The following is a 23,652-nucleotide window of genomic DNA, read 5'->3' as shown; positions in this document are numbered from 1 at the left end:
GGGTGCGAAGCGAATTCGAATTTTGAAGTGTGAATGCGAATCGAATCGAATATTTTTCGAATATTTCTCGAGTATGTCTAGAATGTTTCTCGAATACTTCGAAGTGAAATTGGAGAAAAAAAAGTTGGAGAAGATTCCTAAGTATATCCTTACGAGATAGCAACATGAAAGTGTTTCTTTTCGCTAGGTTGATGAAGCACTGGCGGGGTGGTGTTTCATAGTTGTCTTATCATGAATGAGGCAATGTAGAGGCCGAATTGTATTTATGTACATGATTTGGTGCAACCAAAGTGTTGCCGACAACACTTTACACGTGATAGGCAAAGATGCCATTTCCTCACGCTCTCCTCCTCTTTCAACTTCTGTAGAAGCCCAACTGATGTGGCAGACAAGGGTGTGCTCCCTTCAAGTCCGGAGTTCCAAATCTGCTTCGTAGACGTCTATACACAAGAACATCTGAAATTTTGGGTGCTAAAAAGCTTCGGCTTCCAATTTGTCGGACTTCCTGCCCAAATTTCAGGTCCAAAACAGCATTAATTGAGCCCCCACCTCTGCCACATCTTTCATCTCCATGATGGAACCAGCGTTTTCTTGAGCTGGTACACTTGCGACCGTAGCAGAGCTTGAAAGGCAGCTTTGCCGCAATACCGGGGTATGATGAGGAGAAGCATATAGAAAAATCTAGGCACCACTTCCAATCGGACGTTCACTCTCTCTTGGCAACGTGCGACCGTAGCGGAGCTCGTAAGACAGCTTTGCCGCAATACTGAGCTGTACTGAGGTGAAGCATAATAAAAATATGAAGGGGTCACTTTCAATCGGACGTTGACTTCAATCGGACGTTCTCGGGAAGTTCGAATTCCAGTGCTAATCGTATCGAATAGCAAGCACTATTCGAAAAATATTCGAAATTTCGAATATTCGCACAACCCTAATATAAATGTAAGGAACGTAAAATGGACGAAAAGATAACTTGCCGCCGGCAGGGACCGAACCTGCGAACTTCGAATAACGCGTCCTATGCTCTATCACTGAGCTACGGCGGCGGTCATCCTCCCGTCCACTTTATGGGGTATATGTATGTGCATTTAAACCTAGGAGTGTTAGTCAGCGCCCATCGCAGCCACGGCGGCGAGTGGGGAACACTATTTTTCCTGTCTGTTGGCGTCACGTAGCACGTGATCTTTTTACGAGCTGGAAGCTGACCAATACTCTCTCGCATAATACCTGAAGGCATGAAGTCTGCCAGAACGTGCCCTCGCTATGAATGAAGGAAAGGAGGTGACTCTGAAGGGCTCGTTTTTCTTTGTTAAACACAATATTATTGATAAGTGGACGAAAAGATAATTTGCTGCCCGCAGGGCCCAAACCTGCGACCTTCCAATAACGTGTCCGGTGCTCTACCACTGAGCTACTGTGGCGGCCATCCTCCCGTCCACTTTATGGGGTATATATATGTGCATATAAACCTAGGAGTGCTAGTCAGCGCCAATAGCAGTGATGATGACGAGTGCGGAACACTTTTTCCTGCCTGTTCGCGTCACGTAGCACGTGATCTTTTCACAAGCTGGAAGCTGACCAATGATCCCTCGCTTACTACCTGAAAGCATCAAGTCTGCCAAAACGACCCTCGCTATGAATGCTACTCCTTGTATTCTTATATAAAATTTCAAATTTTATTGCAGGCTTGACATGATCAAATTTGACAATGGAAGCAAAGACAAAGATAATAGTGGTAAGTGGACTGTCCTGGAAAGAAACGTAAAAATACTTAAAATGCAAATAATTAACGCAATAAATAATAATAATTTTAGCTGACTCCCAAAGTTACACATCAAAGTTTGTGTGGTCCATGGACTTACTCGCGAAGCGATGCTTTTGTACCACATGAAGACCCACTCTGCGTGAAGACCTTCTTAGTTATTCCAAAACTGAATGACGTGTTTCCCCACTGAGTCGCTTGAACATTTCATTAGGCTATGCTCGCAATTCGACATGCGCGGTAAAACTGATAGACAGCCCGAAAAATCCTGAATAATATTCTTTGTGTCTGGTACGTCCTATGCTCATGCCGCAGAATACACTTGTTTTACTTTTGTTGATAAATTTCAAAAAGCGTCATATTCTTACTGAAGAAGCCATCAATACAGTCCAGCAGTGCTTTATTAGGGACTAAGCTCACGGCGTCCAAGAAGTTTCAAGGACGCGCACCTCAACATTGTACGGGGACGTGAAGCACACAGTTGGCTTATTACTTCAAAAAATCTAAGACAGAAGACACTGTACTTCAACACCACAGATGTGCCTTTTCCCCCTCCACTACAAACATCTCGAGTAGATGAGCTGCACTCTGATGTTTACAAGTGTCTTCCAATTACCTGGTAAAGAGGGTAGACGTTTCTACTTGTGATCGTCCATGTTGAAGTATTGCTGCAAATTAGTCCGGATTTTTTTTTGTGTAGTGTGCTATCTGCCCATATCCAGAATTGCTGTAGCAAGTGTGGTTCTGCTGCAGAAATACAGCGCACTTTCGACATTAAAATTTTTAAGGCGAAAGCCTTAGATGCCTCATCAAATGCAAAAAGTGACCGTCGGCGTCAGTGGCGTCTGTAAAGAAATGAGACCGACGCCATAGCTGCTCAGTCTTCTTCTCTTTAATGCAACACCCTAATCCCAAGGTGATGATACGTATGCCCCAGATGCGGCAGTCATTTTCTTCTATTTCAACACATTCCCACCGGCGCCAAATGAACACGCTGAATCAAAAGACGAGTATTTTCCCTCAGCACTTAGAGACTTCGTCAACTGGCTTGCATCGAGTTCACTAGTTAGAGGTTCACGTGGTCACTAAGGTTGCTGCATTTTGTAGAGCATTTGCTGCGATGCATCTGCTGGCGATGTCCAGCTTTCACTTCCCATGTCGCTCTTAAAGCCTCCTGGGCAGACACTACCAAAGGAACTCGGCATTCTGGCCTCGCGAATTCTGCCTCGCGAAGACCGTTATGGCAAAGTTTCATCAGGCAGGTAGGTGCACAGCAAGTGATTTCAAGGGCCAATCTTGCGTGATCAGGATTCATCTTATTAATCACCTTGAGTATCTAAGCCGCCTTCGTTATGGTAGTTTGCACCTACACTTCATGTTCCTGCTACCTCGAAGGCTGGGCCTACAGGACGGGTGTCGAGACAGAAATTCGTCGCCCTGGTCTCGCACGCCTCGAAGTTCTCATTGATGAGAAAATTTGTGATGGGCAGAGTACCGTTGAATGGTCGGAGTGCAGGGCTGTCGAGATGTTCCTCTCTATGTACACGTCCAAGCCTTGCAAACGTCAGGCTGTCGTCGTGAAGGGCGAGTCAGTATGGAGCCAAAGTAGACGTGTGGGCTCCCGTCTCGCGAGCCTCCAGACGATGCCTGCTTTCACGTGGCTGGGCTCCATGGACTGTCTTGCCTTGCGAACATAGGGCCGTCGTCGGGAAGGGCGAGTCAGTACGCAGCCGCAATAGGAGTGAGGGCTCCCGTATCGCGAACCTCCAGACGACGCCGGCAGTCACTTCAGTCCATCGGTGCCCCTGGCGGTCTCAGTTCCAGCCGCAGTCGTGGTCCCTTTTGCCGTTGTCCTTCTCGGTGTCGTCACTTTCACGGTCGGCCTCGCGGGCGTTGGCGTCCTCCTTATCGTCTTCGTTCTCGCCGGCGACCCTTCGGTTCCCGGACGGCTCCCCCTCCTCGCCCGACGCGTCCATCCCAACTAGCCGTTTGTCCCTGTGCTCGTTTTGCTTCTGTTTCCCCCCTCTTATTCCTCGTCTTCTCTTCCTTCACGGCCACCGCTTTATCATACCGGGACTTCTCGACCTTTGCGTCGCCAGGCTGCGACTCTCCAACCTGCTCTTCACAGTGCTGACACTCGCCGATCTCTTCCTCGCCGTCCTGGCAGTCACCATCGGCGTCATGAACGGTACCCTCGTCCACGTCCTTGTATTTCTCGTCGCTTACGTTCTCCGCAGCCTCAACATCACCGCGCCGTTCGCCGTGGCCTTTCTTTTTCTTCTTTTCCTTTTTCTTCCTGTATCCCTCCGCGCCTCCATCCTTTTCCTCGTACCCTCCAAGATCCTTCTCCGCACGGTCAAGATCCCTGATGCCATCGTCGTCATCCCGGAAATCCACATCCACCAGCACGAAACCAGCGCCCACCTTGTCGTCAGCTTGCTGGTCTCCTTCCGCGTCAATCTCCTCGTCCGTCTTCGGTGCCGTGTCATGACATGCACCCTCTGAAGTGGACGCGCCATGCGCGTTCTCTTCGGCGCCGACCTCGATGTGTTCTCCCTCGCACTCTATGTCGCCGTTCTAGGGGTCTTCGGCCTCTTCCTCAGCGATCTCCTCGTCCACCACCGTGTACTCCTCGTCGTTCACGTTCTCTGCACCATCGTTGGCGGACGATGCGTCACCACCGCGTTGCTTGTCGTCCCGCGGTACCGGCCCGCCGCACGAGCTCGCCACGCCCTCCATGGCCTGCGCTGGCAGCGGGACGCCGAATTATGAACAAGGGGGTCAAGGGCTATGATGACACGCATCTGCACGTCGAGGTTCATATTCCCGGAGAGATAAAGGCGCGGGAGGGTCTCGACCGGCCGTTGTAGCAGGAGCAGGTCATATTTCCCGTAAGCGGCCAGATCCAGGAAAGCCCGCTTCAGCATCCAGGGCTCTTCGAACGCGATATCGCCTAGCAGGAGCCGAAGTCAGGAGCCGGAGGGATCCGTCGCACGAACATTGGGCAGAACATCTCGGGGCGGGGTCCTTCCCGTTGGGCGCCAGATGTAGGGTTCTTGGTGGCGGCTGGCACGGAACCCCTTAGAGACGAGGCCGAGACAAAAAGGGACACGTCATTACTCGTCCAAACCCCGGCCGCGACTCCCGCTGCCAGCGGCTGCTGAGCGCGAGCTGCGAACGCGGCATTGTTCACGTGCTCTTCTACGGTCGACGCGCTCGCAGCCGCTGCTCCTATAGGGAACCCAAGCTCAAGTTTGCGGCGCGACGACAGCGCCGCGCCAGCCGCGCTGCAGCTCTGTCGGAAAGCTCTGAACCTTCTGCGCGGCCGACTCAGCCCCTTTCACGGTAGCGGTAGCGCACGTGCGCACGCGTTCTTCTCTCGGTGCGGGTAACTGGGAGGCCGTCAGCTGCGTACGTTGAACCGAGAGATGCGCAGCTGTGCGAAGCTGCGCATTTCCACGATGACAGAAGCGACCCCGCGGAAGCGCAAGCGTGGTCCGAAGTATTGCGGTTTAGTGGCCAGCCACAACAGTGCAGACAAGGCACACGATTCACGTGTTAAACTGTATCGGTTCCCGGGCGTGTCGCACGAGAAATAAAGGCGGCAAGCGTGGATAGCTGACAGCGCTGTCTCGCCTTCTATTTTGGCTGTGTGAGTTCATCGCTTTCGTTCGTTCCGACTATCTGAATCGGTAAGTAACGGGGCGCATGCACGCAGCGACTGCAGTAATGATTACTCGCTGTCTTCTCGCATTGCTAAAGTCCAGTTACGGTTGTAGGTGAAGCAACTTTGTGTGTTGATTCCCCGTGCTCGTGAGACCTACCCGTCGTTGTTGAACGTTCACATTCGCGTTATACCGTTAGCGTTGCGCGGTTGGTTGAATTCAACTGAACTCCGCACATTGTCAGAAGTTCAGCGCCTGCATTTCACGCATCGGGAAGGCTGCTTTATCACGCTGGAACGGACGTGTGCGCATTTTCAGCAAGCTTTGACGTCGTTCTGCAGGTTTGCTTTGTTTTTGTCACTTTATTGGGGTGATATATATTTAAGCCGCTAAATATAACTGGTACTTAATACATGCTTTGCAATTGCAACTGCAACCTTGAAGTAACTACCTTCTGACTGCGCGATATTCTAGCCGCGTTCACGCAACAGGTTTTATACGCCTGTCATGTCAATATCATAAAAAAGACACTGCAAGCATGGCGCGAGAGCCGAAAAAACGAGGCGAGCAGTTCATCTTGCTTCACAGTGGTTGAAGCTCAGCTAGCTGCCTCGCGATCTTAATCGGCGGGTGATTTTCCAGCGGCACGGAGGACTTGACTCCAACCTTCTCAGGAAGCAGTGCCATGGCCGTAAAATCTTTTTTTCGCACGCCGCAAACGTTTGTTCACGAAAGTACACGGCTGCTACTGTAAGCATGCCATATCAAAACAACAATCATATTGTCGCGGGCGAAACAAGACAGAGAACCAGGAGCCGACGTCTGCCCCAGAACCAGAGCAGCAAAAACGTTCTCTTCTTCTTCACACTCAAACGTGTATGTGCCACAGTGGGATGGTATGTGTTATTACCCACTCTCCCAAAGAAGCATCGTCTCGATGCTGTACATGAGGGCAAAAGAAAAGTGAAGAAGGATACTATACAAGCGAAATAAATGTGTCGTAACACAAAAGAACGTAGTCTGCTGCTGTCAAACTATGAGTCAAATAACAGCAAAGAACAAAACGAAAAAGAGAAAACAAGGGGACACACACTAAGGCGTCAATGAAGTCAATGGCACTCCACAGTCGAGTCACAGCGGGAAAAGTACGGTTTCAGCCTGGAAACATGGATGACTTCAGTTTGTGGAAGGCGACGGGAACGTCTCAAGGTGCCTTCTGGAAGAACCTCATAAGTAACGTCGCTGAGACGTCGTACAACCTTGTAAGGTCCGAAGTAGCGGCGCAGCAGCTTTTCTGAACGGCCTCGCTGTCTGATGGGGGTCCACACCCAGACTTCATCACCAGGATTGAAAGTAACTTCTCGGTGACGAAGATTGTAGCGGCGTGCGTCTGTAGTTTGGCGACTCTGAATACGGCGTCGCGCGAGTTGACGGGCCTCCTCGGCGCGTTGAGCGAACATCGCAGCATCCGTGTAAAACATTCCTAGGTTGTCGGGGAGGAGCATGGCGTCGAGCATTGTGGTGACCTCTCGACCGTAGACTAAGCGAAAAGGGGTGAAACCGGTAGTTTCTTGAACTGCAGTATTATACGCAAAAGTGACGTAAGGAAGGATATCGTCCCAGTTCTTGTGGTCAATGGCTACATACATTGACAGCATGTCTGCAATCGTCTTGTTCAGTCGTTCAGTCAGCCCGTTTGTTTGCGGGTGATAGGCCGTTGTTTTGCGATGTTCCGTGCCACTTAACCTCAATACTTCTTGCAGCATCTCTGCGGTGAAAGCTGTCCCACGATCAGTGATGACGACAGCTGGCGCTCCGTGACGGAGGACGACGCTGTTAACGAAAAAATGGGCGACGTCTGCTGCGGTAGCTTTTGGAAGTGCCTTAGTTTCGCAGTACCGTGTTAAGTAATCGGTAGCGACCACAATCCACCGATTTCCAGACGAAGACGTGGGGAATGATCCCAGCAAGTCCATGCCGATCTGATGAAAAGGCGCCTTCGGTGTGGCTATTGGTTGTAGCAGTCCCGCTGGTCGTATAGGTGGAGTCTTACGTCGTTGGCAGTCGCGACATGTGCGAACGTAGTGCTTCACAGTCTTCGCGAGACGTGGCCAGTAGTAGGAGCGGCGAATCCGTTGCAACGTGCGTGTATAGCCAAGGTGTCCAGACGATGGTTCATCGTGACAAGCACGTAAAATGTCGTCACGAAGCGTGGTTGGCGCAACTAGCAGGTATGTAGCTTGCGTATGGGCAAAGTTCTTCTTATAAAGGACGCCATCCCGGAAACAAAAGGAGGCTACCGAGCGTGCGAAACTTCGAGGAGGTTGGGATGTGCGCCCTTCCAGGTAGTCAATGAGCGGGCTGAGCTCCGAGTCTTCACGCTGTTGCTGAGCCAAGCTGGTTGCTGACACGGCGGAAAGAAAAGTGTCGTCGTCTTCAAGGTCAGTGTTGGCATTTCCAATTGGCGCACGTGAAAGACAGTCAGCGTCGGTGTGTTTCCGCCCAGACTTGTGTACGATGGTGACGTCGAATTCTTGTAGCCGAAGGCTCCATCGTGCGAGACGACCTGAGGGATCCTTGAGATTCGCGAGCCAACAAAGAGAATGGTGGTCGCTAACTACCCTGAATGGGCGGCCGTACAAGTATGGTCGAAACTTTGTTATGGCCCAGACAACAGCTAGGCATTCTTTTTCTGTAGCAGAATAGTTTTTCTCAGCAGGTGATAAGGTTCTGCTCGCATAAGCAATCACGCGCTCTACGCCATTATGCCACTGAACTAATACGGCGCCTAGACCGACGTTGCTGGCATCTGTGTGTAACTCTGTGTCAGCGTTTTCGTCAAAATGACCCAGTACAGGTGGAGCCTGGAGATGGTTTCGGAGGGTGTCGAAGGCATGGCGCTGATCCTGACCCCAAACAAACGGGACGCCGTCTTTTGTAAGGTGATTGAGAGGTTCAGCGATCTTCGAAAAATTTTTGACGAAACGCCTGTAGTACGCACAGAGCCCGAGAAATCGGCGTAGGTCGCGCTTATTTGTGGGCACGGGAAATGCGGCAACGGCGCTGGTTTTCTCGGGGTCTGGGCGGATGCCGGCATGACTCACAACGTGGCCAAGGAATTTCAGTTCTTCGTATCCAAAATGGCACTTCTCAGGTTTGAGAGAAAGCCCAGCTGTTCTAATTGCCTGAAGGACCGTCTGCAGGCGCTGGACGTGTTGTTCAAACGTATCGGCGAAGACCACCACGTCGTCAAGGTAAACGAGACACGACTTCCATTTGAGCCCTGTGAGAACCGAATCCATCATCCTTTGAAAAGTAGCTGGCGCTGAGCATAGACCGAAAGGCAGGACCTTAAACTCGTAGAGGCCGTCAGGAGTAATAAAAGCCGTCTTTTCGCGGTCACGCTCGTCAACTGCGATTTGCCAGTAGCCACTACGTAAATCCATGGAGGAAAAATATCTGGCATTGCGTATACGGTCCAAGGAGTCATCTATTCGGGGCAGAGGATAAACGTCTTTTTTTGGTGACCTTGTTCAATTTCCGATAATCGACGCAAAAGCGCAACGTACCATCCTTCTTCTTTACTAACACAACTGGTGACGCCCAGGGACTGGTCGATGGCTGGATGACGTCGTCTTTAAGCATCTGCTGAACTTGGTCACGTATAGCGTCTTGTTCCTTTTGCGACACCCGATAGGCATGTTGTCGAATGGGTCGTTCGGTGGGTTCGGTGATAATACGATGCTGAGCAAGCGGTGTCTGTTTAACCTTCGACGTTGTAGCGAAGCAGTCTTGAAATGAGCCGAGCATACGCAAAAGGCTTTCTCGTTGTGCTAAGGGTAGACCTTGGCTTACGTCGAGAGTGCTCGTGAAGTCCTCGGTAGAATGGTCGCCAGACGAAAGTGAAGCCAATGTTGATGAACCCTGGGCGTCGGCAATTTCCTCAAAGTATGCAATGGCGGTGCGTCTGGCAAGATGACGATATTCGTCGCTGAAGTTCGTGACCAGCAGGTGAGCTCGTCTGTTGCTAGGCTGAATGATTCCTCGGGCAATGCAGATTTGTCGTGAAAGAAGGAAAGACAAATTTGCCTCCGCAATTACAGCGTTGGACACGTCCTGTCCCAATTCCACAGTCACAAAGAGACTGCTTCGAGGCGGCAGAGTCACAGAATCATCGGCAACACGTAACGCTGTCTTCGGTAGTTCCGTGCTCTCAGCGGCAGCAGGAAAAGGTTCCTCGAATGATACAAGTAATTCACGGAGGTCAATGACGGCGCCGTATTCCCGAAGAAAGTCCATTCCCAGGATGACTGGCCGAGAGCAGACAGGCAACACGAGGAAAGACCCTGTAAATGTCGACGCACTGATTCGAATACGTGACGTGCACATTCCAGTCGGCATCACCAGATGGCCACCTGCCGTGCGCAACTGGGGTCCTTGCCATGGTGTAATAACTTTTCTCATTTCAGATGCCAGTGCGGCGCTCATAACAGAATAGTCGGCACCGGTGTCAACGAGGGCGGTGACAGCATGGTTGTCCACGAATACGGCGATGTCAGCAGAAACGATCTTTTTCTTGTCGGAAAATAGTGAAAAACCGGAACGGTCGTCGTCGGGTCGTTGCGTCGAGGGAGGTTCTTTCAAAGTTCGTCGGTCAGCGACTTCACCCCCAGAAGTCGCGGTTCCTAGTTTCCCCTGCGGGGACTCGGTGACCGGCTCCTGAAAGGAGCGTAAGACGACGAGGGCAAGCTAGGTGATGTTGACCGGCGAGGCGATGGCGATCTCGATTGGCGGCGCTGAACAGTCGACGGAATTCGCTGGCCCGTGAGATACGCCTCGATTTCGCGGGGGCGCTCACCGTAGCGTGGGCATCGAGCATCAGGGTGGAAGCCGCGGAGACCTATTTGACGGTACTGACAGTTGCGATACACGTGACCCGCTTCGCCGCAGTGGTAGCAGAGCGGACGATTATCCGACGTGCGCCAGACACTTGCCTTGCTAGCATTTTGTCTCGAGGCAGACGGCGGATATGTGGGTGCGCTCGGAAACCTTGACCCGGGAGGCGGACTCGAAGCGGTGTCCGGGAATGGGTGCGTAGCCTGGTCCATTGTCCGCATAGTGAGACCCGGTGCTGGTGGCGCAGAAGATCGCAGTGCCGCCGCATATGTCAGGACGGGGGCCTCAGGTATTGGTGGTGCGAGCGGCGCAAGAGGTGCGACCGCCTGCCTTATTTCCTGTCTGATTACGTCCGCGAGTGCAGTCACAGGTGGTTGGGCTCCTACTGCATGGAGTTGTCGCAGTTCGTCCCGCACGATACTTCGTATGAAGTCTGCGAGGGCCTGCCTCTCGCTGTCAGATCCGATGGAGCATGCAGTGGCTGTGATGTCGTTGCGTTCGTACTGTGACGACCGCTGCTGGAGAGTACGCTCCATCGTGGTTGCCTCACTGATGAACTCGGCCACAGTTGTCGGTGGATTGCGCACGAGTCCAGCGAAAAGCTGTTCTTTCACTCCGCGCATCAAGTGCCGCACCTTCTTTTCCTCTGACATGGCAGGGTCTGCGCGCCGGAAGAGTCGAAGCATGTCCTCGACAAACATTGAAACTCGCTCGTTCGGCCGCTGATTCCTACACGAGATGGCTTGTTCAGCTCTCTCCTTCCTTTCGGCGTTGCGATACGCGTCGCGGAGCTGTCGACTAAACTCTTGCCATGTCGCAAATGAGCCCTCGTGGTTCTCGTACCACGTTTTCGCAGAATCTTCCAATGCGAAGTAAACTCTCCGCAGCTTGCGAACATCGTCCCATTCGTTGATGCTGGCAACCCGATCAAAGTGGTCGAGCCAGTCATCCACATCTTCGGAAATGTCTCCATGGAATGGTCTTGGTGTTTGTGGCGCATGAAAAACATGCGCGAGAGGAGAACAATGCGCATCGGTAGTTTGACTCGCCTGGCTTGTCGTCGGAGTCGTCATCTTTTCAAGTCTCGATGACAAGGGACCAAATTCGGGGGGTAATCCTCGCAGGCGGCGGCTGCTTCTTGCTCTGGGAGCTGTAGCTGTCTCCAAGGTGCTAGGAGTGACGGCTGACACTTGGGAGCCAAGGTACATGTACCCAGCACCCTCCACCAGTAATGTCGCGGGCGAAACAAGACAGAGAACCAGGAGCCGACGTCTGCCCCAGAACCAGAGCAGCAAAAACGTTCTCTTCTTCTTCACACTCAAACGTGTATGTGCCACAGTGGGATGGTATGTGTTAATATGATTCGTAGTCCATGCCCCAGAACATCGATAGCGTGTACGGCTTCATTTCGGAGTGCATGTGGACCATTATTCATCTTTAACCTGACAGAATGAGACTTACCTCGAGGTATACGTCCTACACGGTGTAATCACGACTTGGGAAATGCATTTCGCTTTGAGTCGGACGTGGTTGTCGTCGATCGTCTGCTCTTCACCGTTAACGTGATTGACGAGCCTTACTCATTTTATCAAGTTCGCTTTTCGGAAGTGCCAGTCAAGCTTGAAAATCCTTTTGAAGCCGCACTGCAAGCGGTACATTGCGAGGCGCCGAAAGTGCACCGCGAGAGCTCTGTACGTGTACAGAAGCGAGCAGCAACGCGGTGGAGAGAAGGGAAAACGCGCGCTGCTAACACCCCAGTTTCTCTTTTTCTGCCAGAGATGGCGCTGCCTGTCAAGAGCAGCAGCGCCGCTAAGCGTTGCTTGGGAAGCAACGCTTAGCGGCGCTGCTTCCCAAGCAACGCCGCTAACCCCTTCCCGCTAACGCCGCTAACCTATACTACCCCCTCCCCTCCGGCGAAAGTGGGAAGGAGGAGGTGCCACGGAGATGGAGCTACTAGCCCTGGCTACGGCGGATCTCACGTGGCACACACGACCACATGTCAGCGCTGTCCATCCACAACTCCTTGTGGGACCTCATGGGCTGCCGGATGTCGTGACGGCTAACTCGCGCAGGGGTACCAACTCTGCCGCCGCCAGAAGACGGAGGCGCACCGCACTCGCTCAGGTTGATGACCACGGTCATCGGCGAGAGCATGACGGAACACCGATGCTCCTGGTGCAGCACTGGTCCCCCCGAGCTAGTGGGACCATGGTAGTCACAGTAGACGTGGCGGTGACGTTGCATGGCACCGTTGTCGTAGACGTTTTGCTGCGTCGTGTTTTGCCGTTGTAGCCGCCCGGACCATTCGCGTCTGGGTGGCGGCCACTCCTCCACGTGGTAGTCGTTAAGTTTGGCGACCTCCGATTCTTGGGCTCGTTCCGCCTGTTTGTTTTGTCCTCAGCGTCCGACTATTTGTCCCCGCTATCTGCGTCCTTCTCACTCACTCGTTGCACTGAATTGAATTCGGCGTACACCGACCAAAAGAGAGCTGTTTATACGTCATCGAAGCTCCGAGATTCATAGCCTGACATCACCAACCCAGTGGCATCATCGTGCCAGAAAAGAACCCAGATGACTTGGTTACACGAGGTGTGTCATCGCCTCATCTTTCTGCGTCAACACTGTGGTGACATGGTCCGACCTGGCTACATAATCACCAAGACCCAGTTCCTACTGAGTACATTGAATTGGGAGAACGATTTGAAGTCTTCGTAGAGAGGCCAGAAGAAGCGTCAGTGTGTCCTTCTGCAGTGCTTATTTCAAACACTATAGTACCCTTTAGCAGCTACAGCACCCTGAACAGACTGTTAAGAGTCACTGGTTGGGTCTACTGCTTTGTTGAAAATGCGCTGGCGAAGCAATGTTGCACTGCCGGACCATTAACAGCAGCGAAGCTTCACAAGGCGGAACACTACTGGTTGCCGTTATCTGGTGCCGTGAAACCCAGGAGAAAGGACCTTAATAGGTGACACCGAGCAGCCTTTACGATCTCTCGACCGCATCGGTAGCCTGGAGGACTGTCGCGACGCCGCCGTTGGCTGAAGTTGACATACGAGGCCGAACCATCCCCGAGACCCAGATCGTGAACAATGTAAGCCGGACACCTGACGGATCTTCGTCGTGCAAAACTTTTGTGATGGATGCCACGCGGACTCTGACTTCGCCTCGCAACTCTGCCGGCCAGTAATTCGTTATGGTTCCGACAATGCATCGGATCATGGAGGCCCTATTCGAAAGGCGGAGTCAAGTAGGCAAGGCCGTCACGCAAGCCATCACAAACATCGAAAGCCTTTTACACGTGGTGCGCCCATCAGTAAGTGAGTTGAGGAATATTCAGTGAATGTTGACTGACTAGTACGAGCTTCTCAGAGGAATTGATAACGAGGTATTAGACAGTTGACATTGATCATTTGCAAGTGGAGATGGAGGAGGCTGACATTTATGCGCGCCAGGTTCTTCGAGCAAAGGTTAGAGCAGAATTTAAATCGCGGACACATTAAAAACTTGGCAGGTACACTTTGAATCAGTAAGGCAACAAATTAAAGCAGAAGTACAGGGCAAGATACTTTGTCCGTCTACGCACCACCATCTAGCCAATGCGTATTGAAGAGCAATCTTGTCGCACAGAAGCCAGACGAGTCGGCCTCCCAACCAATAGCTGAACGTACTGAACGCCGACAAATGAGCGCTTCTACTACAGAAAAGACCATTCGAGAAAACCACACAGAAGGACAACCTCAGCTTCTAAAGATTCCTTGCATGCGCTCGGAACTCTTGTCAACGTGCAACACTGAAGAAACTAATGACAAGGCAGCTGCAACAACACAGGTGTTTGTTGTGGAAGAGATTTCTATAATCGAAAAGCGGGAAGCCTTTGTAATTCCAAAAGATCGACGACGAGATATTAAGGATGCATGCTGTCCAAAGACGACATAGTCAGATGTTACGTCCTCACCCCCGTGCGTACAAATGCCTAGCGGAAACAAATCAAGGCCGGTTCATACAGCGAAAAGAAATAGAAAGAAGACCATGACAACAAAAAAGCAAGTCCCTTGTACTGCTCATAGCTACGGCTGTTCGAGAAAGCTGCAGACGGCAAGGTCGAGGGCAAGGCCGATGATGGAGCTTATTTCGGCTAAGACGCAAAATACCGAGAAGGCGTCAAGGCCACGAATGAGACAATCCAGACCAAGGCGGAGAAAGAAGGCTCATGCTTCCGAGGCGAACGTAGGCAAGACGAAAAAATCAAGAAAATTTCTCTGAAATAGCTACACCAGACCCTCTTGGATGTGTCTACATATGGATGTTCATGCCAACGAAAACCACTAATCGAGAGCACAAGTTCACCAAAGGCGACGCGTTCAAAAGCACGGCTATACAACAAGCGTTGGAAGCACCGCTGGAAGACCAGGTGCAGAAGAAAACCCGGATGATCCTGCCTGGAGTGAGTTGGACTGGATACAAATACCGATGAACAAATATGGTCTACTTATAATCCGTGTGTGTTAGTGTTCATCGTAAGGCATCACTTGAGGGCGCGGAGAATGCTGCAAATTGTGTAGAAGACGAGGAGCGGCGACATCACCATTAGGATAGAATCAGTATGTTCGAATGAAGACGAGGTCGACGGGGCGCTACACCATGGGGACGGCGGCTTGTCCTTTTCTCTACAGCATCAACACGGGCGAGGCAAATACATCACCATTTACCTCATCACGACGTCATAAGTCGCCATAGTTTACATCGGGTGATGTCACGTGATGACGTCATCACATAACATCCTCGCTTGGTCAAAAGTGGGCATATCACCAATGCACTGCAAAACCCGGTTAAGTGCGAAATGCTTCCCATTCTTTTAATCCTATACCAGTTCGCTGCGGAAAGCTTCAGGGCGAGACCAATACAATCGACTGAGCAGAAAAACAAGATGGCTTTCGACTTCCACTTTTCTTAGGCAAGTGCATAAGGAAGCGTGTGACTTTTTTACAGTAAAATAACGCAGAAACGATGGATTACTTGGACCTCTTTTTTCAACAGCGAAGCTCTTCTTATTCGAGGCTTGCCTGTTCTATGGCGTAACGCTTGTCACGGGGTCTTGCGGCGTGAGGAGAGTGGGACACGGTAGGAGAGAAAGGGCTGCATCGCGCCAAGATGGGCGTGGACGAGGCTTGGCGGAAAGGGTGAACGAAAATTCATCTCCACTAACGTGAAACCTTTGGAGGGGCGAAGCAGGCAGTGTGCGCCACTGTTTTCCACTGCAAAATCACTGCGAATGGCAATAAGAGACAGACGAAAAATTAGACACAGTGACCCGCAGTCCGCTTTTAGTCAACGTGCACGCAGCGAATCTTTATTGTTCAACTACACACAAGAGAAATCTACTACATGCACTACATTGCAGGTCAAAATCCAGTGCTTGTATAAACGAGGTGGCAAGTGAACGGTGGTGCAGCACGAGCAGTCGATTTTTTCGAGCAATATACTCGCTAGCAGACACTGCCTGCGTCGGCATTGTCTGTCGCGGGCTTATGTAGTGGTCATTATGTAGCGGTGTGATTCCTTCTCTCTTTGGGTGAAAATGCACGAGCGCATCGTACTCATCCTGGAGCGCAAGAAGCGTACAGCCGCCCAAATTTATAACGAACTTGCGCACGGGCGACATTTCTGTGTGTTAGCGCCATATGATGGAATGAAATTGCAAAAAAAAATTGTGAGCTTCTACTTCATGAGCATGCACGTACCGTCACCCTTTTATTGCCATATCAATGGTATAGACACTCTCGACGGGTCTTTGCCGTCGCCACCCCTGTCGTCGTTGCCGTCACGCTCCATATAAAGTCTAAATCGATAACATTCCCCCGGGTATTGTAGGTTCTACCCGCGCGTGAAGGCACACGTGTGGGGGCGACGAACGCGGCTGAAGCAGAGTTGGAACGAGCCCACCCATCACCGTTGCATGGACGGCGCATGCGATAACATACCCCAATTTGTTTGCTTATTCCAAGGTTTAGCTCAGACTACTAAGTTCTTTTTTATAATTTAGGTAGTTTACAAAACTGCAACCTACGTGCTACTGACAGGTTGTTCAGCTGGTCTTCTTGCAGCTTTGTAACGATGGATCGCAACTTGCGATTCTTTTCTTTGAGTCCGTACGGAGCTGAAATGTCGTTTCCTCAGACATCTCCTCAAACATTTTTTCTGTAGCCATTTGCTTCGCCCCGAGTCTATCTTTTTTTTTGTTCTGGACCAGAAAATGAAGCAAATGTCACTCCACCAGAGTTACAAATCTGCAATAGGTCGGAAAGCCGGGCTGGTTGGTTTGGCTGCATACAGGGAAATTTGCGCTCAACACATGAAGACACAACAAAAAACGTTCACAACAACCAGCGCAGCCCTTATGAACTTTTTTCGTCGTGTCTTCGTGTGGTGTATGCAAATTTTCTACTATGTTACAAATTTCAGTTATTTCTCATCTTATTGAATGTGTTATGATGCTTCCTATGGGAATGAATGATTAAAGGGTACCAACTAACTGTGCGGTGGACAAGCACTACAAAAAACAATAAACGGTAGAATACTATTGGCACTTGGTATGCTTCTTCCATCCTTTCACCAAGCATAGTTCTGTTCATGGTGATCTGTTAGAGCTTTCACATTCAGCAAGAGACTCCCAATGCCTATCTCATTTTACTGAAGCTTGCAGTCAAGAAAGGACAGAGTCAAGAGCACACAACTGACTTTTATAATTAAGTCTAATGATCCAATTCTGGCGTACTCACACTTGCCTGCAGTTTTCTGGAAAGGAAGACACTCAGTTTGATTATTACACTCTACATTGGTTTATGTGAACTGACAAGGATACTAAAAGCTCTGTCATTGTTTGCAACAACCTAAAGGGGCCCTGCAACTTTTTTATTGTAGCCATCGAATGACTTCATCAAAGGAGTTTATTGCCTCACCCACAAATGCTTTTAGAATCCGTCAAGCACGAACCGAGTTAGAGATCTGTCGCGCCGTGTAATTGCTTTCTGTCTTCTCTTGTCCATATGTGCGCGCTGGAAGCTAAGCAGAGACGGATGGCCTGGGGGAAAGAAGAGAAGTGAGGCGCGCGTCATGGCCTTCAGCACTTTTTTTTCTTCTAACGCACGGCTTACTTTCACTGTGATAGCAAGCAAGCACGCAAGGTAGTGTGGCGTCGCGCTGCAGTGGCGGTAACTGTGCAGCTCACGATGCTCAAATCAGCGAATAGCCGTGAACTTGTGTATATGGTGCGGTCATTTGGTTACATCATTTGTAGAAAGACGAGAGGACGATTTCTAGCTCACTTTGAGTATTAATTAGTAGTTCCAGTTAAGCTCGCGTGTTCTCAGGAGCCTTGACTATCGATCAGGAGCGTTTTCTGACCGTGCTGAAAAAGTTTTGCAGGGCCGCTTTAATGATGGGTCCCCTCACAAGGAGACTCTTATCAGCAACATAGCCGACAAGGTCTGGCATGTATGTGCAAGTCCTATTTGCAATAAAATTTGTAAAGAAATGCCTGTAGCCTAGTTTTTAGAGCCTGGGGCAGCGTCACTGCAGGCCAGAGTTGAAGTCTCGCCGTCGGGACATTTTCATTAGGATTTAAATTGGTGCTTGTTTGTGTACATGTTTGATGTGCTGACGTCTCCTCTTTTTATTTCTCTCTGTGTGTGGTTTTGGGACGTCACTCCATTCAGTACCCTATTGGTCCGTCGGCTTCTCGGCTCGAACGGCTCGGATGTACAGATATTTAATAACGGCTCCAGCAAAATCTGGAACCTCGTCCTTTTAGCGAATGATCTAGAAGACAAAATTTCGCCTTCAAAGCTGTTGTAATCTGCGCACTTTTCGTGGTCAGCAGCGGGGTGTCTTTGTAATAAAAGATGGTAGGCGTGGAGACACCGACACAACATATCAGGACAAGACAAACGCCAACTATCAACTGATAGTCAGTGTCGGTGTCTACACGCCTACCGTCCTTTATCGTGATCCCGTGCCAACTAGCCCAACTCTATGTTGTTCGTAGTTTTGTAAGACAGCGACATTCTCGATTGAATTTCAGGATATGCAAATATCGGAGCAGCCTGCTCGAGTACTGGAATTGGTGAGGGGGAAGATAAAGCTCATACCTACGATGGCGTAAATACGCTGGCCCATGAAATGGCCCACTCGTATGTACATTTCTAAGCAAAAATGTTGATCTGATTTACAAATTGGGAATGTCATGCCTCGCTTTATGCAGGTTGGGGTCTCTTCATGATGAAACCCCAGAATGTCCATGGTCCGACGGATATCTCATGAGTTACGTGGACGGAGGATTGAGGAAGTACCGGCTCTCTAGATGCAGTCAGAGGAAGATTAGGGAATACGTGCGGTAAGCACAACCGTGTCAATTTTTTATACAGGTGGACTTCCGAAAGCTAGGCAAGCGTTCACGATACGCAATGGAGATAGTGGTTTTAACCTATTACGAAAAGAATAAATGAACAGCTATTACAGTCATCAGCTGATGACATGGCATTGATGAGTAACGCAAGACACGAATTACAGCTCATGATTACTGAACTGGATACTGAAAGTAGAAGAGTAGGTCTGAAAATTATTATGCATAAATCTAAAGTCATGTGGAACAATGGTGGCAGAGAACAGTGCTTTGCGATAGGTGGCAAGACACTGGAAGTTGTAAAGGAGTACGTCTATTTAGGACAGGTAGTAACCGCGGAGCCGAACCATGAGAGTGAAATAACTAGAAGAATAAGGATGGGATGGGGCTCATTCGGCAAGCATTATGAAATCATGAATGGTAGTCAACCGCTCTCTCTCAAGAGGAAGGTATATAACAGCTGCATCTTACCGGTACTTACCTACGGGGCAGAAACCTGGAGACTTAAAAAGAGGGTTCAACTTAAATTGAGGACGACGCAGCGAGCGATGGAAAGGAAAATGCTAGGTGTAACCTTAAGAGACAGGAAGAGAGCAGAGTGGGTCAGGGAACAAACGGGGGTTAAGGATGTCATAGTTGAAATCAGGAAGAAGAAATGGATATGGGCTGGGCACGCAGCACGTCGGCAGGATAACCGGTGGTCATTAAGGGTACCTGACTGGATTCCAAGAGGTGGCAAACGCGTGAGGGGGAGACAGAAAATTAGGTGGGTAGATGAGATTAAGAGGTTTGTAGGTATAACGTGGCAGCAGAAAGCACAGGACTGGGTTGATTGGCGGAAATTGGGAGAGGCCTTTGCCCTGCAGTGGGCGTAGACAGGCTGATGATGTATTACAGTAAAACAATATCTGAACAATCACCCTTACTAGAGTGTTTCGTGTATTTGAAACGCCAAGCCTTTCTTATGCTGCTGCGCATAGGGACGGCTTAACTGGCATTATTGTAATGCAAAGCAAGACGATACTTTAGCGCTATGGCGTCAAAGAGCTCGTTTCGCAGAAATTTCGGTGTCTGCGTTGGTGTCGGCGTCGGCGTCCTTGGTTGTGAGCAAAAAATCATCATCTTGTCCGTGAGCGAGAAGTCGAGAAAGATTCAAATCATATACAATAACAAATATCTTCGCTTCGATTGAGAAACGGACCCAGGCCGTCTGCCTGGCAATCGGGCGTTCTACCACAGAGACATGTGATTGCTTGAAACTGCATCGGGAAAAAACACTATAACGCTATATGAATGTAATGCAGTGGGAGGCGCCTTGTTAACGCATGTAATATCGCTTGGCAGAAGCGTACAATCGTGCCAGGTATCAAAATGTGTGATTTACGCAACGAGATGTTGTTTTAAAGGACCGCCCATTACAAAACGCTCAGACGTACTTAATCATCAGCAGCAAAAAAAGCAACAAAGTGGGCAGCTGGGTAGGGTCTCATGTTTCCTTAAGGAAGCGCAGTGGCCTTTCGCTGATTCGCAAAAAGGATAATTGTGGCATAGTGGGCACTTCGCAACTTTACTTGCAGTAGGCGTTCTAGGATTGTTTGAAACGGCCAGTGTTACGTCCACAGCCGATCGTTTCCTTGTGGCACGGCTGAGGCACCCACCGCGGAACGAATCGAGGCTAGCCGTTCAGAGGGAAATGAGCACGGAGCCCGATCACGTTATCGCGTTCTACTCTTCAAGGCAAATCTCAAGCGTCCTCCAAGTTTTCAATCAGGTTTTATGAAAACAGGTATGACACATACATATTGCTCATATGGAATACACCAAATAAAATGATAGCAAAAGCCTTTCACAGGATACCAAGGGATTATACTTCACAAAATTGCAGTAACCTTGTAGAGAAGAAATGTGTTGTGACAAAAGGGAACAAAAATAAGGAAACTTCTGCAAACATTATATATTTCAATGAAATTACAAGATGGTATTATAAAGACTCTAATTTACCGGACTGTGGAACATATTTCAATAAAGCACAGCCGCGGTGGATGACTAACTAGCACTCAAGGATCTTTACTTACACTCACAATATTATTCAGCGTCATGATAACGAATTTCTGAGGGAGTGCAAGAAAATAAACAAACAGCTAAGCTTCATTACAATAAAAAACTTTACATAAACAACATAACCACAATGCAATATGGAAACTTTTTAGCAACTTTGCACACAAGAAGAAACTAGTTGGGCGTGCAAACGAAGCTGAGCACGCTGTCACTGCCTCATGTAACGCAAATGCTATGAATGTATTCGTATATATGCCTACTCAGTGGGATAGCCAGATTATTTAAGCTGTAATACATGCCTTACAAAAGGGTTTAATATCTGGTCTTGTAAATTGCGTTTTTGCCCAAGAAAAAATGCGAACCTTTAGCTCCCTGCACTATACATGGCTCAATAAAGAAAGCTAGCACGCTTAAAGAATGAAAAACCACTTCATGTGGGATACGACAATTGTTAAAAGCGTTGCGAACCCTCCTGTGAAGATTAATCTGCTGCAAATAAGAGTCCGTGTAGCCTAACAGTGTGTCTACTATCAGGTCACATCCCATATTTAATTTAAGGCCAGGTGGTGCTGGGGGTGCAAGCTTTTACTACGATAGAGTGCGTATCAGCCCCTGAAAGGGCCTTACAGACTAGGGACATCCTCAGTCCGGGACGTCATTGGATGATACCGCTGCTTTGCCCGCGCAATGAGGGCTTGGTGGACCACTAGCTCAGTGCAGCTAAGACAGGGTATGTGCCAAACATTCCTACCTATCCAAGTTCACCTAATCGGTTGTAACCTCCTGCACTACTTAGACAGCCTTTGTGTTGGAGGTCTTCGGCTGTTAGAATGCTGTACCTGTAAGCGCGCATTGAGAGGATCACATAGATGTCGTAAAATCCTTATATGCATTTATATTATTGCAGATATACAACGCCACGACAATTTTTTTCAGGAAGCAGACGGAGGAATGCATCAAAGTTCTGAACCAGCAGAACTACATGAAGAACCAGAAGAAATTCCCAGGGCAGACTGTTCGCGAGTCGTATTATTGTACGCAAAAAGTGAAGGAAAAAGCGAAAGGGAAAACAATCTTTGTGGGTAAGGTGAGATATCTAAATAGGAAGCTTTCTCAAGAAATACTCTCGGCAATGTTTAGCGGTACTCTTTTGTGTATTCATAATTTACAAATTGTTCATCTATATTGATTTGCGAAAAACGGAAGTTCGGTAACATCCGTGAGCTGAAAAATCGGTAATATTGATCTTATAATTTTCGGTGTTTACTTTCCGAAGCGAACATATGATTATGATGCAGGCCTTGGTGGGGGACCACGGACTGAAGTTCCTTAACCTAAACCGAAATCTAGGTACACGGATGTTATCGAATCGAACCTGCGACCTCATGCTTCGCAGCTCAACACTTCAGCCTGCTATGCTAGTACGGCGGGTAAAAAAAAGCAGCAGAACGTTTGCTCGCAGGTGTGCACTGATCTCATATGAAGATGCATCACAAGTCATTAGGTCAATTTAGCTGCAAATAGAAGAGAAATGCGTTGCATTTATGCTGAGCAAGGAGGTATGTCTGCGCCGAGCAAAATCACCATGCACTTATTTATTGCCATAAAAAGTCAACCTCATTGTGCTCCATTAATCATGTAAATAAACTGAGTGTAGGCAATGCACAAAACGAATGTCAAGATCGTGTATGGGGGAATGTTTGGCATTGTTACATAGCGAAAGCAGGAAACTATAGAATGCGCAAGGAAAAAAGGAAAAGACAGCACGAGGCGTCTATTTCCTTCTGCGCCCAAAACGTGCAGCCACATTCAATAGCGCATTGCAAAAAATTAACTCGCCATCCCAGCCCTGCAAACGTGGATTTTAAGTGAAGCTTTTGCACCCCCCAACTTCTCGAAAACGAGGGGGGCGGGTGGGGTCTTTACGACGCTTCATTGCTTTAGAATAATGGTAATGACAATATCTTTGTGGTCGCTGGGTTCTGCGACTATTTCTCATTCATTGTTTGCCAATACCAAATCCAAACACGATCTGTACCGCTCTACAGTATACTATATATTATTCATTCAATGGGGTTGTTGTAGCATGCGAGTCCAACGTTGTCCTAGACAAATGTCAGGAAACAGTCATTATTGATGAATTTTGTAACACTAACCTTTTGTATTACTAGCCAGAATAAAGCGCGTAAATTTTTACCAATGCTCACAATTTCATATTTTTTATTTCAAGTAGTGACTCTCCTCGCATGTGCTGAACAAAGAAATCAGTCCAAACAAAAATTTCATGGCAGGCACTTATGTGTAATGTTGATTTATTCTGTTGCAGAGTGGTGGTTGTGATATAAGCTGCTGCTTCCGTGGCCCCGGTTATGTCACTTGTTATAAATACCATAAGCTGGACGGCATGGCGTGCGAGCATGGCAAGGTGAGTATTGTTCTCCTCGAACTATGCTTTAGCGTTACTACTCTTTACTTCGACAATCATATCGTAAAAAAACACTCAGTCCTGTTTTCTTGCGTGAAGAATGAGTCATTCATGCCCCCCATTATCACGTGGTGATGTTATCAACATCCCACAACTACGCATGAACTTTATTTTCACAGTGTAAACGTACACAGTGTAAACGTAAAAAAAAACAGTTCCCGAAACGCAGGGCATGATCGTGTTAACGTACCAGCTATGTATTATTGCACTATACGTGCAGCAAGAATTCACAACAATAATTGTGTCAAAAAAGTCACAGTTTCGCTGCAACGGCGAAGCAATGAATGCGATAGCAACAAACTGGAATGTAACGCGAAGAACTGAAAGCAGCTCGAAATTGCCAGCGCGTCGCTCGAGCCCAAAGGACGCACGAAAAGAACGCACA

General features: G+C 49.0%; 1 protein-coding gene across 1 annotated transcript; it reads left to right on the top strand.

The window, feature by feature from the left end:
• The first annotated feature begins 1,690 nt into the window (after nucleotides 1–1,690).
• Nucleotides 1,691–23,122, top strand: LOC119402330 (metalloprotease mig-17-like). Its single transcript, XM_049418339.1, has 5 exons — nucleotides 1,691–1,735; nucleotides 18,404–18,512; nucleotides 18,584–18,715; nucleotides 21,719–21,864; nucleotides 23,109–23,122. The coding sequence occupies exons 1-5, from the start codon at nucleotides 1,693–1,695 to the stop codon at nucleotides 23,120–23,122; spliced, it is 444 nt and encodes a 147-aa protein (XP_049274296.1). The 5' UTR covers nucleotides 1,691–1,692.
• The last annotated feature ends 530 nt before the right edge of the window (nucleotides 23,123–23,652 follow it).

The sequence above is a fragment of the Rhipicephalus sanguineus genome, chromosome 8 (assembly GCF_013339695.2).
Source record: "Rhipicephalus sanguineus isolate Rsan-2018 chromosome 8, BIME_Rsan_1.4, whole genome shotgun sequence".
NCBI classification, from domain to species: domain Eukaryota; kingdom Metazoa; phylum Arthropoda; class Arachnida; order Ixodida; family Ixodidae; genus Rhipicephalus; species Rhipicephalus sanguineus.
This window is presented reverse-complemented; position numbering and strand designations above follow the sequence as displayed.

Bases quoted from the DNA above. Each gene is read 5' to 3' on its own strand.
- LOC119402330 (XM_049418339.1), top strand. From the start codon at position 1,693: ATGATCAAATTTGACAATGGAAGCAAAGACAAAGATAATAGTG. The intron at 1,736-18,403 runs GTAAGTGGACTG...ATTGAATTTCAG, and splicing joins CAAAGACAAAGATAATAGTG to GATATGCAAATATCGGAGCA. The intron at 18,513-18,583 runs GTATGTACATTT...CGCTTTATGCAG, and splicing joins GCCCATGAAATGGCCCACTC to GTTGGGGTCTCTTCATGATG.